Source organism: Castor canadensis, chromosome 3, assembly GCF_047511655.1.
Source record: "Castor canadensis chromosome 3, mCasCan1.hap1v2, whole genome shotgun sequence".
Taxonomy (NCBI): Eukaryota; Metazoa; Chordata; class Mammalia; order Rodentia; family Castoridae; genus Castor; species Castor canadensis.
This window is the reverse complement of record NC_133388.1, coordinates 86,972,912-86,988,389: the sequence shown is the minus strand read 5'-3', so window position 1 is coordinate 86,988,389 and position 15,478 is coordinate 86,972,912. Positions and strand designations below refer to the sequence as shown.

General features: G+C 38.9%; 1 protein-coding gene across 1 annotated transcript; it reads left to right on the top strand.

Moving 5' to 3' along the window:
- The first annotated feature begins 4,897 nt into the window (after positions 1–4,897).
- On the top strand, positions 4,898–5,848 carry Or6j1 (olfactory receptor family 6 subfamily J member 1). Its single transcript, XM_074066927.1, has one exon. The coding sequence runs from the start codon at positions 4,898–4,900 to the stop codon at positions 5,837–5,839; it is 942 nt and encodes a 313-aa protein (XP_073923028.1). The 3' UTR covers positions 5,840–5,848.
- Positions 5,849–15,478: the final 9,630 nt, after the last annotated feature.

Sequence of the window (15,478 nt, the reverse complement as noted above, 5' to 3'; positions counted from 1 at the left end):
TTGAGAAAAGTGGTTAGCTGTCTGTAAAAAACTGAAACTAGATCCATGTTTATTACCCTGTACTAGTATCAACTCAAAATGGAAACTAGATCCATGTTTATTACCCTGTACTAGTATCAACTCAAAATGGACCTTAATATCAGACCCGAAACTCCAAAGTTGCGACAGGAAAGAACAGGAAACACTCTGGAAGTAATAGGTATAGGCAAGGACTTCCTCAATAGAACCCCAGCAGCTCAGCAACTAAGAGAAAGTATGGACAAATGGGACTTCATAAAATTAAAAAGCTTCTGCTCAACAAAAGAAATGGTTTCTAAACTGAAGAGACCACCCACAGAGTGGGAGAGAATATTTGCCAGCTATACATCAGACAAAGGACTGATAACCAGAATATACAGGGAACTCAAAAAACTAAACTCTCCCAAAATCAATAAAGAAATGGGCAACTGAACTAAACAGAACTGTCTCAAAAGAAAAAAGTCAAATGGCTAAAAACCACATGAAAAATGCTCACCATCTTTGGCCAAAAAGGAAATGCAAATCAAAACCACACCAAGATTCCACCTCACCCCTGTTAGAATAGCCATCATTAAAAACACTACTAATATCAGGTGTTCGAGAGGATGTGGGGAAAAAGGAACCCTAATCCACAGCTGGTGGGAATGCAAGCTGGTACAACCACTCTTGAAAAAATTTGGAGGCTTCTTAAAAATCTAAACATAGATCTGCCATATGATCCAGCAATCCCACTCCTGGGGATATACCCAAAGGAATGCGACTCAGGTTACTCCAGAGGCACCTGCACACCCATGTTTATTGCAGCACTATTCACAATAGCCAAATTATGGAAACAACCAAGATGCCCCACTTCTGATGAATGGATCAAGAAAATGTGGTACTTGTACACAATGGAATTTTACTCAGCCATGAAGAAAAATGAAATCTTATCATTCACAAGTAAATGGATGGAACTGGAGAACATCATTCTGAGTGAGGTTAGCCAGGCTCAGAAGACCAAAAATTGTATGTTTTCCCTCATATGCGGACTTTAGATCTAGGGCAAATGCAGCAATGTGGTTGGACCTGGGTCACATGACAAGGGGAGAGCACATACAGAAGGTAATGGGAATAGGTAGAAAACCCAAAACATGAAAGCGTCTGATGTCCCCACTCCAGAGGAACTAATACAGAAACCTTAAAGCGACAGAGGTCAACATGAGAAAGACATCAGGAACCAGTGAAAAGGTCAGTTAGAGATGAATCAACTTGGGTTGTAACACACTTGTGCATGAAAGCAATGTTAGGAATCTCTCTGTATAGCTATGCTTAACTCAACTAGCAAAAATTCTTTGTCTTCCTTATTATGCTTGTGTCTTCTCTTCAACAAAATTAGAGATAAGGGCAGAACAGATTCTGCTTGGAAGTGAGAGGGGATTGAGGGGGAAAGAGAGGCATTGGGGGCACAAGGGAGAAATGACCCAAACAATGTATGCACATATGAATAAAAATTTTTTTAATAAATAAAATAAAATAAAAATTAGTTTAGGATGAATCATGAAGATGGAACATGGGATTAGTGTCCTTATGAGAAGAGGAATAGACCTGTCTATCTGGGCCATGAAAAGGTAAAGCAAGAAGGTGGTCCACGTGCTAATCAAGAAGAACTCCCTTTGCTAAACACCAAATCAGCTGACAACTTCATCCTGGGACTTCCCAGCCTCCAGAACTGTGAGAAATAAATTTCTATTGTTTAAGTCATCCAGCCATAGTATTTTATTATGGTAGCCCAAGCAGACTAAGACACTCATCCTTCAGTCTGGACCAGGATTTCCCATGGTCTCCTTCAGAACACTAGCCAATGGCAATTAATTGTGTATGTGAGTGCTTTATAATGTCTATCTTCCCCACAAGACTCTACCTGGGTTTATAGAACATCTACAGTACTAACTGGCACAATCAGCCCTCAACAAAAGTGTGTTGAATGCCTTAATAATTGTGTTTCTTGGTTATAATTAAACTTCGTTATAAGTTTCTATACTTATTGGTCAAAACAAAGTAAACTTTCAATTCCAAAATTGAAGAAAATAAGAGGTAAGGGACCTTCCCAGGTCCCTGTTATCACAGATGGTAATGAATCTCAAGGGAAGTACAGCTCCATCCAGCAAGAGAAGAGCGAGAATCTCAGATGGGTTAAGTTTGAGCTGTGTGTCTTTGCATACCTCTAAGTTTCCATGGAGACCAAACAGAACCCCAAACACTCTGGACCTCCTCCCAGTTAGTTGTACAGAGACAAGGATTCTACCATGCACAGTTTACCCCAGAATCTTCTGTGGGCACCATGGCTCTTGAAGGGCAGGTACCATTAGCTGGTCAACTCTTTAATACAATGGAAAGTGAGTCATATGACTCTACATCAATTGATGCCTGTCTCTTCTTTAATACAAGAGGGACAGAATTAGACAGATATAGGTTTCTACATCTTTTTCATGTGGCCTAGCAATGACACTGAGGGGACAGGAGCAATAGCAGCCTCCTAAGAAATTGGTGAATCCAGAAGTTCAGGTGAATATCCAGAGACAACTCCTTTCCTGGGAGATCCAACATGTATCAGTGACAATGGCCAGGGAGCATTATTAAGTGAGACTGGTTGTTGGAAAATACAAAGGTGTGGTGTTATGTACAGTACAAAGAGGAAAGGACCTGCACCTGTCTGTGACCTGCAAACCTTGTTGGAGCTCTGGAGCTACCTTCACTTTGAAGTCTGGTAAGTCCCACAAGAAGCATAGTCTTCAGGTAGTGCAGATCCAGGAGCTTCCGTGAAAACCAGGGATGTACGTCATCAGAACTTCCCAAGAAAACTTCCTCACTTGGTAACTAGTGGTGTCACCTACCTGATGCAATTTTTGGAATGGGGGGAAAGGGAATTTGGTTCTTCTGGACACTTGTTTTCGAGTGTCCACTAGCAGGCTATGACACAATTGACTTTTTTGACTTTTGTATCATTCTCAGTATCCTGACTCATGTTCAGCCAGTGAACAAGAGACTCTCTAAGGCTTTGCCTATGCTTTTCATAGACAGCCATTTGTTTCCCTTTTGTCTTTCTTGAAATGTTCTATCCAGTTCCTGCCCCAAATGACCTCACTATGCCTATTTCTTTTTATGAGTTTTGGATTTTAGTTGTACAAACAATAATAAAGAGGAAAGAAAAATCACCTACAATCTTTGCAAATTATGTTCATTTTTCTATGTTCCTATCTAGTTCTCCATAGAAGTATGTATTTTACTTATCTATAACATAATATGCTGTCATTTCTCTGGTTCAACCTTATCATATTATTCCCATTCTGTCCTAGACAGAATCAACTTTTCTGTACAGAAGCTTGTCTAAAATGAGGCATGGTGGCACCTGCCTATAATTCCAGCATTCAGGAGGCTAAAGATTGGGAGTTCCAAGCCAGCCTGGGCTACATAGTAAGACCCTGTCTAGGAAGGAAAGAAGGAAGAAAGAAAGGGAGGGAGAGAGGAAGGGAGGAAAGAAAGAAGGAAGAAAGGAAGGCAGGCAGGCTGGTGGGGTGGCTCAATGCCTAGCAAGCATGAGGCCCTGAGTTCAAACCCCAGTGCCACCAAAAAAAAAAAAAAAAAACAGAAGAAGAAAGAAAATAAATTAAACCCAGGAACAACTCTGAATATCTGCATTTATGATTGCTGTTATTATTTCTTACTTCTGAGGAAATTATCCAAAAATATTACACAGAATGCCCAATCTACAAATGCATACATTTATCCCTCTACAGTTCAGTTTCATAGGACATGTATCCCTCAAAAAAATCAGTCAACAAATAACAAAAAGTTTGTTAACACCATTACAAATTTTATTAGAATAATGTGTGGGAAGGAAAGGGGTACAAAATTACATAATCTATAAACACAGCTATATAAACCTAAAGGTAAACAGTAAATAAAAATAGAAAAATACAAAATGAAATCTATCAAAATGTTTCTTCTTTTTCTTTTTGGTGCTGGGGATCAAACTCAGGGCCTCATACAAGCTAAGCAGGTGCCATACCACTGAGCTACACTCTCAGTCCTTCAAGTCAAAATCTTCATGCACTTACCTTTGTGGAGCTACAGGCGATTTCTTTTACTTATTCCTCTGTATTTCCTAAACTTTCCATTATGAGCTAATAATACTTTTATAACTTTAAATCTTTTTTATAAATACAGATTGCCCCAAACCTCACTATCTTTTCAATAACTTTACCCTTACGATTATTATCCTACTGGAGCTTCACCGATGAAGAAAGAAACAAAAGCAGCTAACTCTGTGCAACACTCTGTGCCCAGCCGTGGGCTAAGTGTCGGATGCTCATTATCTCTTAAGTCCAGGAAGAACACTTTACAAAGCTGCTGTTATTACTCTCGTTGAGAACAGGGTTAGTGAAGTTAGGTGATGGCCTCAGAGAAATTAGCAAGCGATGGAGCTCAGGATTTACAAAGGGAAATATTTTAATGGATTTTAGAAACCCCTTATGGCATTTCAATGAATATGGAGAAAGACATCATCTGATATAAAAAGAAAAAAAATAAAAGGTAGTATTACTAGCAGAAATAAAGGAAATGGAAAAATAAGTGATAAAAACAAAACTTTCCCAAATTTTGATTAAAATTAGGTCAAAGTGTATGACTTGGTGCTGACTCAATGAGAGATCTGGACAACCAGCCTGAGGAGGAAGACAGGGGAGCGAGTAGCCGAAAGGACTAAAGGAATCTTTAACTCTAAATGCCACACTCATCCCTCTGCTTGTCCACTTCCAGGTTGTCCCCAGATCCTCAGAAATCCATGACTCCTGAAGCTGAACACCTTTGATCAGCCATCCTAGCAGAGGTTAGAGGAGCCATGGGGAACCACACCTCCGTCACCGAGTTTGTCCTTCTGGGGCTCTCAGACACCTGTGAGCTGCAGATGCTCACCTTCGTGGGGTTCCTCCTGACCTACCTCCTCACCCTGCTGGGGAACCTCCTCATCGTGGTCATCACCCTGGTGGACGGGCGCCTCCACACCCCCATGTACTACTTCCTGCGCAACTTTGCGGTTCTAGAGATTTGGTTCACCTCGGTAATCTTTCCCAAGATGCTGACAAACACTGTCACAGGACACAGGACCATCTCCCTGGCTGGTTGTTTCCTCCAGGTATTCCTCTATTTCTTCTTGGGCACCACAGAGTTCTTCCTACTGGCAGTGATGTCCTTTGACAGGTACGTGGCTATCTGTAAACCACTGCATTATGCCACCATCATGAGCAAAAGGGTGTGTGTCCAGCTAGTGCTCTGCTCATGGATGACAGGATTAATTCTCATCCTTGTTCCAAGTTTCATCATATTCCAGCAGCCATTTTGTGGCCCTAATGTGGTTAACCATTTCTTCTGTGACAACTTTCCACTCCTAGAACTCATCTGTGCAGACACAAGTCTGATAGAGCTGCTGAGTTTTATTATCGCCAACTTTAGCCTCCTAGGCACTCTGGCTGTGACAGCCACGTGCTATAGCTACATCCTCCACACTGTCCTACACATCCCCTCAGCCAAGGAGAGAAGGAAAGCCTTCTCAACCTGCTCCTCCCACATCATTGTTGTGTCTCTCTTCTATGGCAGCTGTATCTTCATGTATGTCCGGTCAGGCAAGAGTGGGCAGGGGAAGGACCAGAACAAGGTGGTGGCATTGTTTAATACTGTAGTGACCCCAATGTTCAACCCTTTCATCTACACCCTAAGGAACAAACAGGTGAGGCAGGTATTTAGGGAGCAAGTAAGCAAGCTCCAAAAGTTGAGGCAGATCTGATAGTGGACAAAAGTTGTCTACTTGCCTGAACCTCTGCTAATGAAATTCCTGTCTTGATCACCATGTTTTTTTAACCATGTGTTCTAATATGCAGTGTTTTCTTACATGTATTGAGTCTTGTTCAGAGAGCACAGAAAACTCAATATACCATTGTTGGGTGTGGCATGTCTTGATATTTCTGACCCTAGCCTGTGTCTGAATTTCTTAATCTTCCCTTGTTTTTAAACCATAATAACAAAGTTAGCATTCCTTTTTTTGCTGGAAATTTTCAAAATTGATTTTTAAAATCATTAACAATATATTTATGATAGAATTCAGAAATATGATATGTATGGAAAAATTAGTAAAGTGGAACAGCAAAGAAATAAGGAACAAATAAAGAGCATAAAATAGGAAACGCTATGTCAAGAACTAACAAATCAATCCATAGAACTGGATAGATAGCCTGGTTTGATGCTGCAGTGCATAGAGGGATCTTAACAGATGATAAGAGTAGACTTTCTAATAAGTAAAGAAGTCCAGTTCAATGAATAATTCCAAGAGCATCAACCAACCCCAGTGGAGGCGTCCTTCCAAAAACACTGAGGCTCACGCTTGGCGGGCTATTTGGGGTATGAAGAAGAAGGTTAAAGAAGGACAATCTAAAGGAGATATGTGTATTAAAAAGACGTGTGTCTAAATCTAAAATTGAAATCTATAAAGGTCAATTCATTCAGGAGTCTATAAATATCCTTTTCTTTGAGAGTTGATTTGATTGTTGTGGTCTTCTTTGGTTAAATCACACTCAGAAGGTATCTTCTGTAGTTTTGCAATTTGTTTCAGTGGTACAAGAATTTTAAATATGTTTGAGTAACTATGAGAACAAGTCTAGGTTTTCTGGTTTGTTTGGTTTGTTTTGTCTGTTTGTTTGTCATTCTTCACAGTTTTCACCCATATCTAATTAAACCAAAAAAAAATTTCTACTTGCCTTTAATGGAATCTATTGAAAGGAATCAAGTTAGTTTTCATATAAACAACTTTCTTTTCATACTCACATTTCACTGGTTTAATCTTAATTTAGTTAAAATACGTAACTACAATAACAAGTCCAATCATCACAGAAAGGTCTGGAAACAACCAGTTCTTGTAGGTCAACTGGTAGGGTGGAAGTGTGCGTGTTCAGAAGCCACACAGGATGCCGTGGACATTCACCATTTGGGAAGGGCTGAAAGTGTGGCTCAGAGGTAGAGCAGAGCACCTGCCTTGCAAGCATGAAGCACTGAGTTCAAATCCCAGTCCTGAAAAAAATACCCACCAAATTACTCATTCGGGGAGGCAGTTTAACACAGAGACTAAGAACAGAGCTAGTAGGAATATACTACCTGTGTTCAGATTCCCCCGCTCAGCCACCTGTCAGGCACTTGATCTTTAGCAAGCAAGACTTACTCGGTTATGCATATATTATCTACCTCACAGAATCTTTATAAACATTAAACAAGTTAATATTTATCAGAATGCTTAGCACAGGGCTTGCTACAGAGTGTGAAGTATAAGCGTAATGCCTCACAGAAGGAATAAGTTGAATAAATTAAAATATCTACTGTCTTAGGAAAAAATAAGTTAGAGTCCCACTTCACATCTTTTTTCTTTTTTTTCTGGTAGTACTGGGGGTTGAACTCAGGGCCTGATGTTTGGTAGGCAGGTGCTCTACCACTTGAGCCACTTCGCCAGCCCGTTTTTGTGATGAAATTTTTGCCCAGAACTGGCTTCGAACTGTGATCCTCCTGATCTCAGCCTCCTGAGTAGCTAGGATTACAGGCATGAGCCACTAGTGCTTGACCCCACTTTGCATCTCAAACTGAAGCAAATTTGAAATGAATTAAGTAGAGAAATATAAAATTGAAAACATAAAATAGGAGACATTTTAAGTAAAAATTTTCTTATTAAAGATGTATAAAGAGTTTTTAATGGAAGAAATACAAAAATAAATGTATAAATTGGCCAGATAAGGTTTTTAGACTTCAGTCAGAAAAGCACAAATAATGTAACAGTCATGTAGTGTCTACCTGTCTGGCATTCATTGCCCATTGTTATCATAAGATTGATTTTCCTCAGGAGAGTTCCTTCCCACCCTCAGTCCATGTAGGGTGGTGCTAACTTCATCCCCAAACAGCCAAAGCACAGCCATGATTTTGTTTTGTGATGACCCCATGACTAAAGCAGGCCCAGGAGATCAAGTAAGCCTTAGTTCAGAGATAATTATGGTGACTGATGGAAGAGAGGCTGTATCTGCTGGGCCTGACGCTGGGGCCTGCATATCTGAAGAAAGCATAAATCGCTTTTCAAGTCATTTTTTGAGACTCACAAAACATTAATACCAAAATTATAAAAAACATTATAACAAAGGAAAATTACAAACCAGTTTTTCTCACAAACATGGATGAGAGAAAATCCATGGAAAATCCTAAATATCAACAAACTGAATGAAATGATGCAGAAAGATCATACATCACAGCAAAATGGAACTTATTCCAGGAACACAAAGCTGGCTTAGTATTTGAAAATTAGTGTAACTCCATCCATGTTTATTGCGGCACTATTCACAATAGCCAAGTTATGGAAACAGCCAAGATGTCCCAGCACTGACGAATGGATTAAGAAAATGTGGTATCTATACACAATGGAATTTTATGCAGCCATGAAGAAGAACGAAATGTTATCATTCGCTGGTAAATGGATGGAATTGGAGAACATCATTCTGAGTGAGGTTAGCCTGGCTCAAAAAACCAAAAATCGTATGTTCTCCCTCATATGTGGACATTAGATCAAGGGCAAACACAACAAGGGGATTGGACTATGAGCACATGATAAAAGCGAGAGCACACAAGGGAGGGGTGAGGATAGGTAAGACACCTAAAAAACTAGCTAGCATTTGTTGCCCTTAACGCAGAGAAACTAAAACAGATACCTTAAAGCAACTGAGGCCAATAGGAAAAGGGGACCAGGAACTAGAGAAAAGGTTAGATCAAAAAGAATTAACCTAGAAGGTAACACCCACACACAGGAAATCAATGTGAGTCAATGCCCTGTATAGCTATCCTTATCTCAACCAGCAAAACCCCTTGTTCCTTCCTATTATTGCTTATACTCTCTCTACAACAAAATTAGAGATAAGGGCAAAATAGTTTCTGCTGGGTATTGAGGGGGGGAGCGGGAGGGGGTGGATTGGGTGGTAAGGGAGGGGATGGGGGCAGGGGGGAGAAATGAACCAAGCCTTGTATGCACATATGAATAATAAAAGAAAAATGAAAAAAAAAAAAAAAAAATAAAGCAAAAAAAAAAAAAAAAAAAAAAAAAAAAAAAAAAAAAAAAAGAAAATTAGTGTAACTCATCACCTCGACAGAATAAAGAAGAAAAACCATATAATCAGAACAATATGTACAGGAAAACATGATAAAATTCAACAAACATTAAATTGAGCTTGGTGGTGTACACCTGTAATCCCAGCACTCAGAAGGCTGACACAGGAGGATCACAAATTCAAGGTTAATCTGGACAGCATAGTAAGACCCTCACTCAAAAAAAAAAAATCAATGAACATTCCCTTATTTTAAGAAATAGCTCTTTAACTTGATAGCTTACCTCAAAATGGCCAATGACTAATAGCCACTGCTTTATCTATTACAAAACAGAAGTGTCTCATGGCTTTTTTATGTGTACCGTAATTTAATCTTATGACATCAGAATTCAGATCATGAATGGCTGACAGAATATTTCTGTTGGACAATCTGATTTAAGCAAAATTGGCTTGTAGTTAAGTGAATGTGGTCTTTTAAAAAAAATAATTCTAGGGAGGGGGAAGTGCGTGGGGAGGGGAGGGAGCAGTGGGTGGGGAGACGGAAGCACAATCGTGGGGGTGAGGAGCAGAAATGTTTCTTGGGTAGAAAATCTAATAAAAATAATATAAATAATAATTCTAGTTAAGTAAATATCGTCAGTGTTTTCCCTTTCTAACATATTGTTGGACTTAATTAGTAATGTTCAACTTTCTCACAGATGGGGAATGCCATCTCACAACCCAGTGAGGATTGGTTCTAAATTTAGATTTATATAACTGTTTATGTGAATATGTTTTAAAACTGGGAAATTCTCTTCACTATCTCAAAACCAAGCAAGACTCTCCTGTGTTTCCATGTGTCATCATTTGCCTGTTAAAGGTAACACTCAAGATAAGGAAACAATGTATTTTTGGTCTTGACTACTAACAATTTAAGTAGAATTCTCTACATTTAAAATGCTGCGTTTTACTTATTAAAAGGCACTTTAGTGTGGTTTATGTATAATATCAAATAAAGAATATTTAACACTTGTCACTTGCATAGTTGATCTATAAATTCAGATGCTTTTAAAAATGAGTATATGAGAACAATAGCAAGTTAGACTTTACTTTTGAATTTTTTAAGTCAGACTAAGTTAAAATTCAGGATTGTCTTTAAATAGCTATTCAGAAACACAAATAACTGTGAAATGACCGTGTGTGTGAGTGGTATTGGTGCTCTTTGCCAACTCATTACATAGAAGAATTAAAGTAGAGGGATTAGTAATTTGTAAATTATGTGACCACAATTCTTAAGATAATTAAAAATAAAAGTCACATGAAAAAAATAGCTCTTTAGCACATTCTTAAATTAAAGAAATACCTATTATCTCTTGAAGGGTAACTATAGAAACCATAATACTTCAAGATAAAATGTTAAAAGATTACCCTCTGACATAAATGAACTAAGAATATCTCCTATCACCTACTTCTTTTGTACTAGAGTTCAGTGAATTAGAACAAGAAGAAGAAATTAAAGAACAAGTATCACTACCATCACTGATATGCTCTTGGAATTAATAAGAATTAATTCATATGCCAGCAATAAATAGTTTAAAATTAAAATGTTTAATGATATGATTTTCAATAGCATCAAAAAATACTGAATACCTGGAATACATTCTTTACCTAAGAACTACAAAACATTATTAAGGAAAGTAAAAGAGCCAGGTGTGCCTCAACACTCATGAGGCTGAGGCAGAAGGGTTGAAAGTTCGAGGCCTGCCTGGGCTACACATAGCAAAACCTCTAAAACAAGAACCAAAAAAAAAAAAAGGCTAGATTTTTGGCAGGACCATTCGGAGTTAAAGTATTCTAAGATTCAGATATTCAGATATAAGATACTATCCAGTAAGAGGATAAAGATACTGCTTTTTCAATTATGCATACTAAAACTTGTAGGGAAACCACTAAAATAAAAGAAATAAGATTTCATAATGTTAATACAGTGAGAAAAAGTAATGAGGGAGGAAAGGGGAAATTTTAACCACTCCAAAAGGAGGCAAGGAGGGAATTAACAGTACAATAATGATATTGAAATAAATTGAAAATATTAGTACAAAAAAAAATGTAAATTCATTAAACTAAGAATTTTCTTTTTTTATTTATGTATTTTTGTGGGACTGGGATTTGAACTCAGGGCTTCACATTTGAAAAAGAGGCTCTACCTTGAGCTACAGCTCCATTCCACTTTGCTCTGGTTATTTTGGAGATGGGGGTCTTGCGAACTCTTTGCCTGGGCTGGCCTCAAACCACAATCCTCTGGATCTCAGTCTCCCAAGTAGCTGGGATTACAGACATGGGCCACTAGTGTCTGGCATATTTTAAATGTTTTTATTAGCATAAATTAATTGTACAAAGGAGTTTCATTGATATTTACATACGTGCATATCATGTACTTTCATCAAATTCACCCTAGCTATATAAGAATTTTTAAAAGAATTTTTAAACTCAAAAGTATACTATACTCAACTGATAGAGCGCCTACATTGAAAGCACAAAGTCCTGAGTTCAAACCTCAGTGCCCCCAAAACAAACAAAAAAACTTCTCTATAAGCTACTTACCGGAGGTATTTAGCCAGCTATTGTTATTGTTAGGTAAAAATAGCTGACACAATCAACTTACAAAGAGAAAAGTGTTATTCTGGTTCATAGTTTGGGAGCTTTCAGCGCCTTGGGTGCCTGGCCCTGTTGCTTTGGGCCTGTGGCAGGCAGTGCAAAGCTGCTCACCTCATGGTGAAGAAGAGAAAAAGAGAGAGCAGAAGAGATCAGGATGCCACAGCCCCTTTCAAGGTCACACCCCAGTGACCTAAAGACCTCTCACCAGGCCCCACCTCCTCAAGGTTTCACCAGGAGCCAGTGGTGCTGCTCTGGGAACAAGGCTGTCAACATGTGTGACATTCCAGATCCAAACAATAGCCTGAGGTAACACCAAAACATAAAAGAAAAAAAAGTGACAATAAAAGGATGGAAAAACATACATTAGAAAAATATTAACCCAAAAAAAGCATATCTTTATTAGTAACAGGTAAAATAGACTCTAGGCTAAAAATAGCATTACAAAGGTGAACAGGCTCATTACTTAATGACATAAAGTTCATTTCACTGAAAAACATAGTGCAAAAAGTACAAAGCAAAAATTTATATCCAGGTGCATTGGTGCACACCTGTAGTCCCAGCCACTCTGATGGCTGAGGTGGATTACTTGAGCCCACAGTTCAAGTCCAAATACACAGCATAGCAAAACCACACCTCAAAAAAATGAATTAATGAAACCAAAAATAAATTGACAAGGCCGTAATTATAGTGAACTATTTAGCATAATTATTGTAGATATTGAGAGCTAGGCAGATTTAAAAATTAATAACAACACAATTATTAAGCTTGATCCAACGGCATAAGAAGAAAAGTAGATCCAACAGCTGGAGGATGTGCATTCTCTGAAACACTGATAAAAAGTGAACTGCAAAACATCTCAACAAACTGAACGGGCACTATATAAACTATTCTCTGACCATCAAAAAGTTAAAGATAGGGAGGTGGGGGTATAGTCCAGTGACTAAGTACTTGCCTAGCATTTGTGAGGCCTGTGGTTCAATCCCTGGCACCAAAAAAAATAAGAAGAAGAAGAAGAAATCAATAACAACAAAGAGATCACTTAAAATTGTTAAATGTTTAGAAAGACCTCTAAATGCTTTATGGGTCTAGGAGAAGTACGATGGAAGCTTCAGTTCACAAAGCAAGAGCTCTATCCACTTGAGTCACACCTGCAGTCCATTTTGCTCTGGTTATTTTGGACATGGGGTCTGGAGAACTATTTGTCAGGACTGGCTTTCAACCTCAGTTCTCCTGATCTCAGCCTCCCAAGTACCTAGGTTTATAAAGTAAGCCACTGGAATCTGGCCAAACCTAGTTTTAAAGGTAAGTCTTATCAAATATTCAAGGACCAGATTATTTGGAGCAATTTTTAAAAATAGCCTCCAAATTGTACAGCATTCCTACTAGGAAAGAGGCTAAGCTGGCCCTGGTGGTGCAGTCAGCTATCAGCGAGCTTAAGGATGAGGACTGGGAGTTTGAGGCCAGCCTAGAGTACACTTTTAAAAAAAAATAGATACTGGTGACTCATGCCTGTAATCCTAGTTACTCCTGAGGCAGAGATCAGGAGGATCGCAGTTCGAAGACAGCCCCAGGCAAATAGCTCATGAGACCCTATCTCGAAAAAACCTGTCACCAAAAAACGAACAGTGGAGTGCCTCAAGCAGTAGGAGTGCCTGCCTAGCAAGCGTGAAGCCCTGAGTTTAAATCCTAGCACCAGCAAAAAACAACTTGAAAAAGAAAAAATGGGCTTGATTCTATGTCCCCTCCCCTTGAATGAGTTTCTGTGATGCTTAATCAATAGAATTCAACAGAGGTGACACTGTGCCATGCCAGCCCCAGACCTTAAGAGTCTGGAAGTTTCCACCTGCTATCTTAGAAATGCTTGCTCTTGGAACCCAGTCACCACTCTGAGGAAGCCAGGAGGTCACAAGGACAAGTGTGAGGCCTTCTCGCTGTATCATGCTATGGTGGAAGGCAAAAGGAAGAGAGAGACAGAAGCACAAAGACTGACAGACACAGACATCAAACTCACAGCCTCAAGCCCTTTTATAATTGGCATTAATCCATTCATGACGCTGGAGCCTCATGCCCATAACACCTCCCATTAGGTCCCCCTCTCCACTGTGCCTGTGGAGATTAAGTTTCCAACACAAGCTTTTTGAGGGACTCATTCAAACCAAGCATTCCCCAAACCATTTTATAAGATTGGCTATAGATTCAATGCATTTCCAGTCAAAACCTCAAAAAGCTATTTTCAAGAAACCTAACAATTTACTTTAAAATTCAATGAACAGGAGAAAGCCCCAAAGGAAAAAAAAAAAAAAAAAAAACTACACATGGCCTGCCAGAAAGCTTTTCTTACAGAGCCACAGTGACTAGGTCAGTGTAATGTTCATGCAGACACAGACAAGTAGTCCAACGGACAGGAGTATAAAACCCAGAAACCTTCAGACACACTTCCAGACTCCTAACTTGGTACAGCCAGTACTGCAGGCTTGCTGTGTAGCAGAGGAAGGAGTGCTCTGATCATTTATTCTAAAGAGGAAAAAAACAAAATTGAATCCCCCCTTACTATCATACCAAAAACAAAAAATTTTAAGAAATCTGAGAAAAGTGAACAATTTAAATGTAAAAGAAAAACCCAAAAACTTTTAGAAAAATTATATGGAAGACTACTGTTCCCTATGTTAAGGTATTAAACAATTTTTCTTTTTTTCCCCAGTACTGGTGTTTGAACTGAGAGCTCTGTGCTTGTTAGGCAGGTGCTCTACCATTTGAACATTCTACCAGCCAGGGAACAATTTCTTAAGACAGTCAAAATCACAAGAAAAACTTATGGGCTGGGTACATGGCACAAGTGGTAGAGCACCTGCCTAGAAAGTCTGAGGCCCTGAGTTCAAACCCCAGTACTGAAAAAGAAAGAAAAGAAAGGAGGGAGGGAGGGAGGGAGGGAAGGAGAGAGGAGAGGGAAAGAAGGAGGGAGGAGAGGAAAGAAAGGGAGGTAAGGGAAAGAAGGAAGGAAGGGGGCAGGGAAGGAAGGAAGGAAGGATGGAAGGAAGGAAGGAAAGAAGATAATCAACCTACTAAAAATGCTAAAAAATATAGTCAATAAATGTGAAAATATGCTGAATCTTATTAGTAAGCAGGGAAATGCATGCTAAAACCATAGTGAAATACTACTATATGGCCACCCGAATAGAAAAATATTTAACTCTCATGCACCAAATATTGGCAAAATTTGGAACCCTCATAAATTCCTAGTGAGAGATTGATATACTTTTATATTGTCTAATAAAGTTGAAGCTATGTATAGTACACAATCTAGTAAAACCATTTTTAAGCACACACCCTGGAGAAACTTTTGCACATGTGCACCAGAGACATATCCAAGAACACTGCATGGCAGCACTCCTAGAAATATGGGTTGGAGGGATTTCTGCAAAAAATCCAAATGCCTACCCACAAAGTAATGTGGGATCCTATATAGTCATGAAAATGAATGAACTCTAACCATGCACTTTAATATATTTACAGCTTGGGTGGGGGAGGAAATATGGACTTGAGAAGTACACATGGGTGTCAACAGACTGATAATGTCTGTTTCTTAAGCTGCATGGTAGATACATATGCGTTTGTCTTACTATTGTTCCTTTACCTTACACATAAATTATAGCATTGCAATTATA

Excerpts from the sequence above, each read along its gene's own strand:
- Or6j1 (XM_074066927.1), top strand. The coding sequence starts at position 4,898 with ATGGGGAACCACACCTCCGTCACCGAGTTTGTCCTTCTGGGGCTCTCA.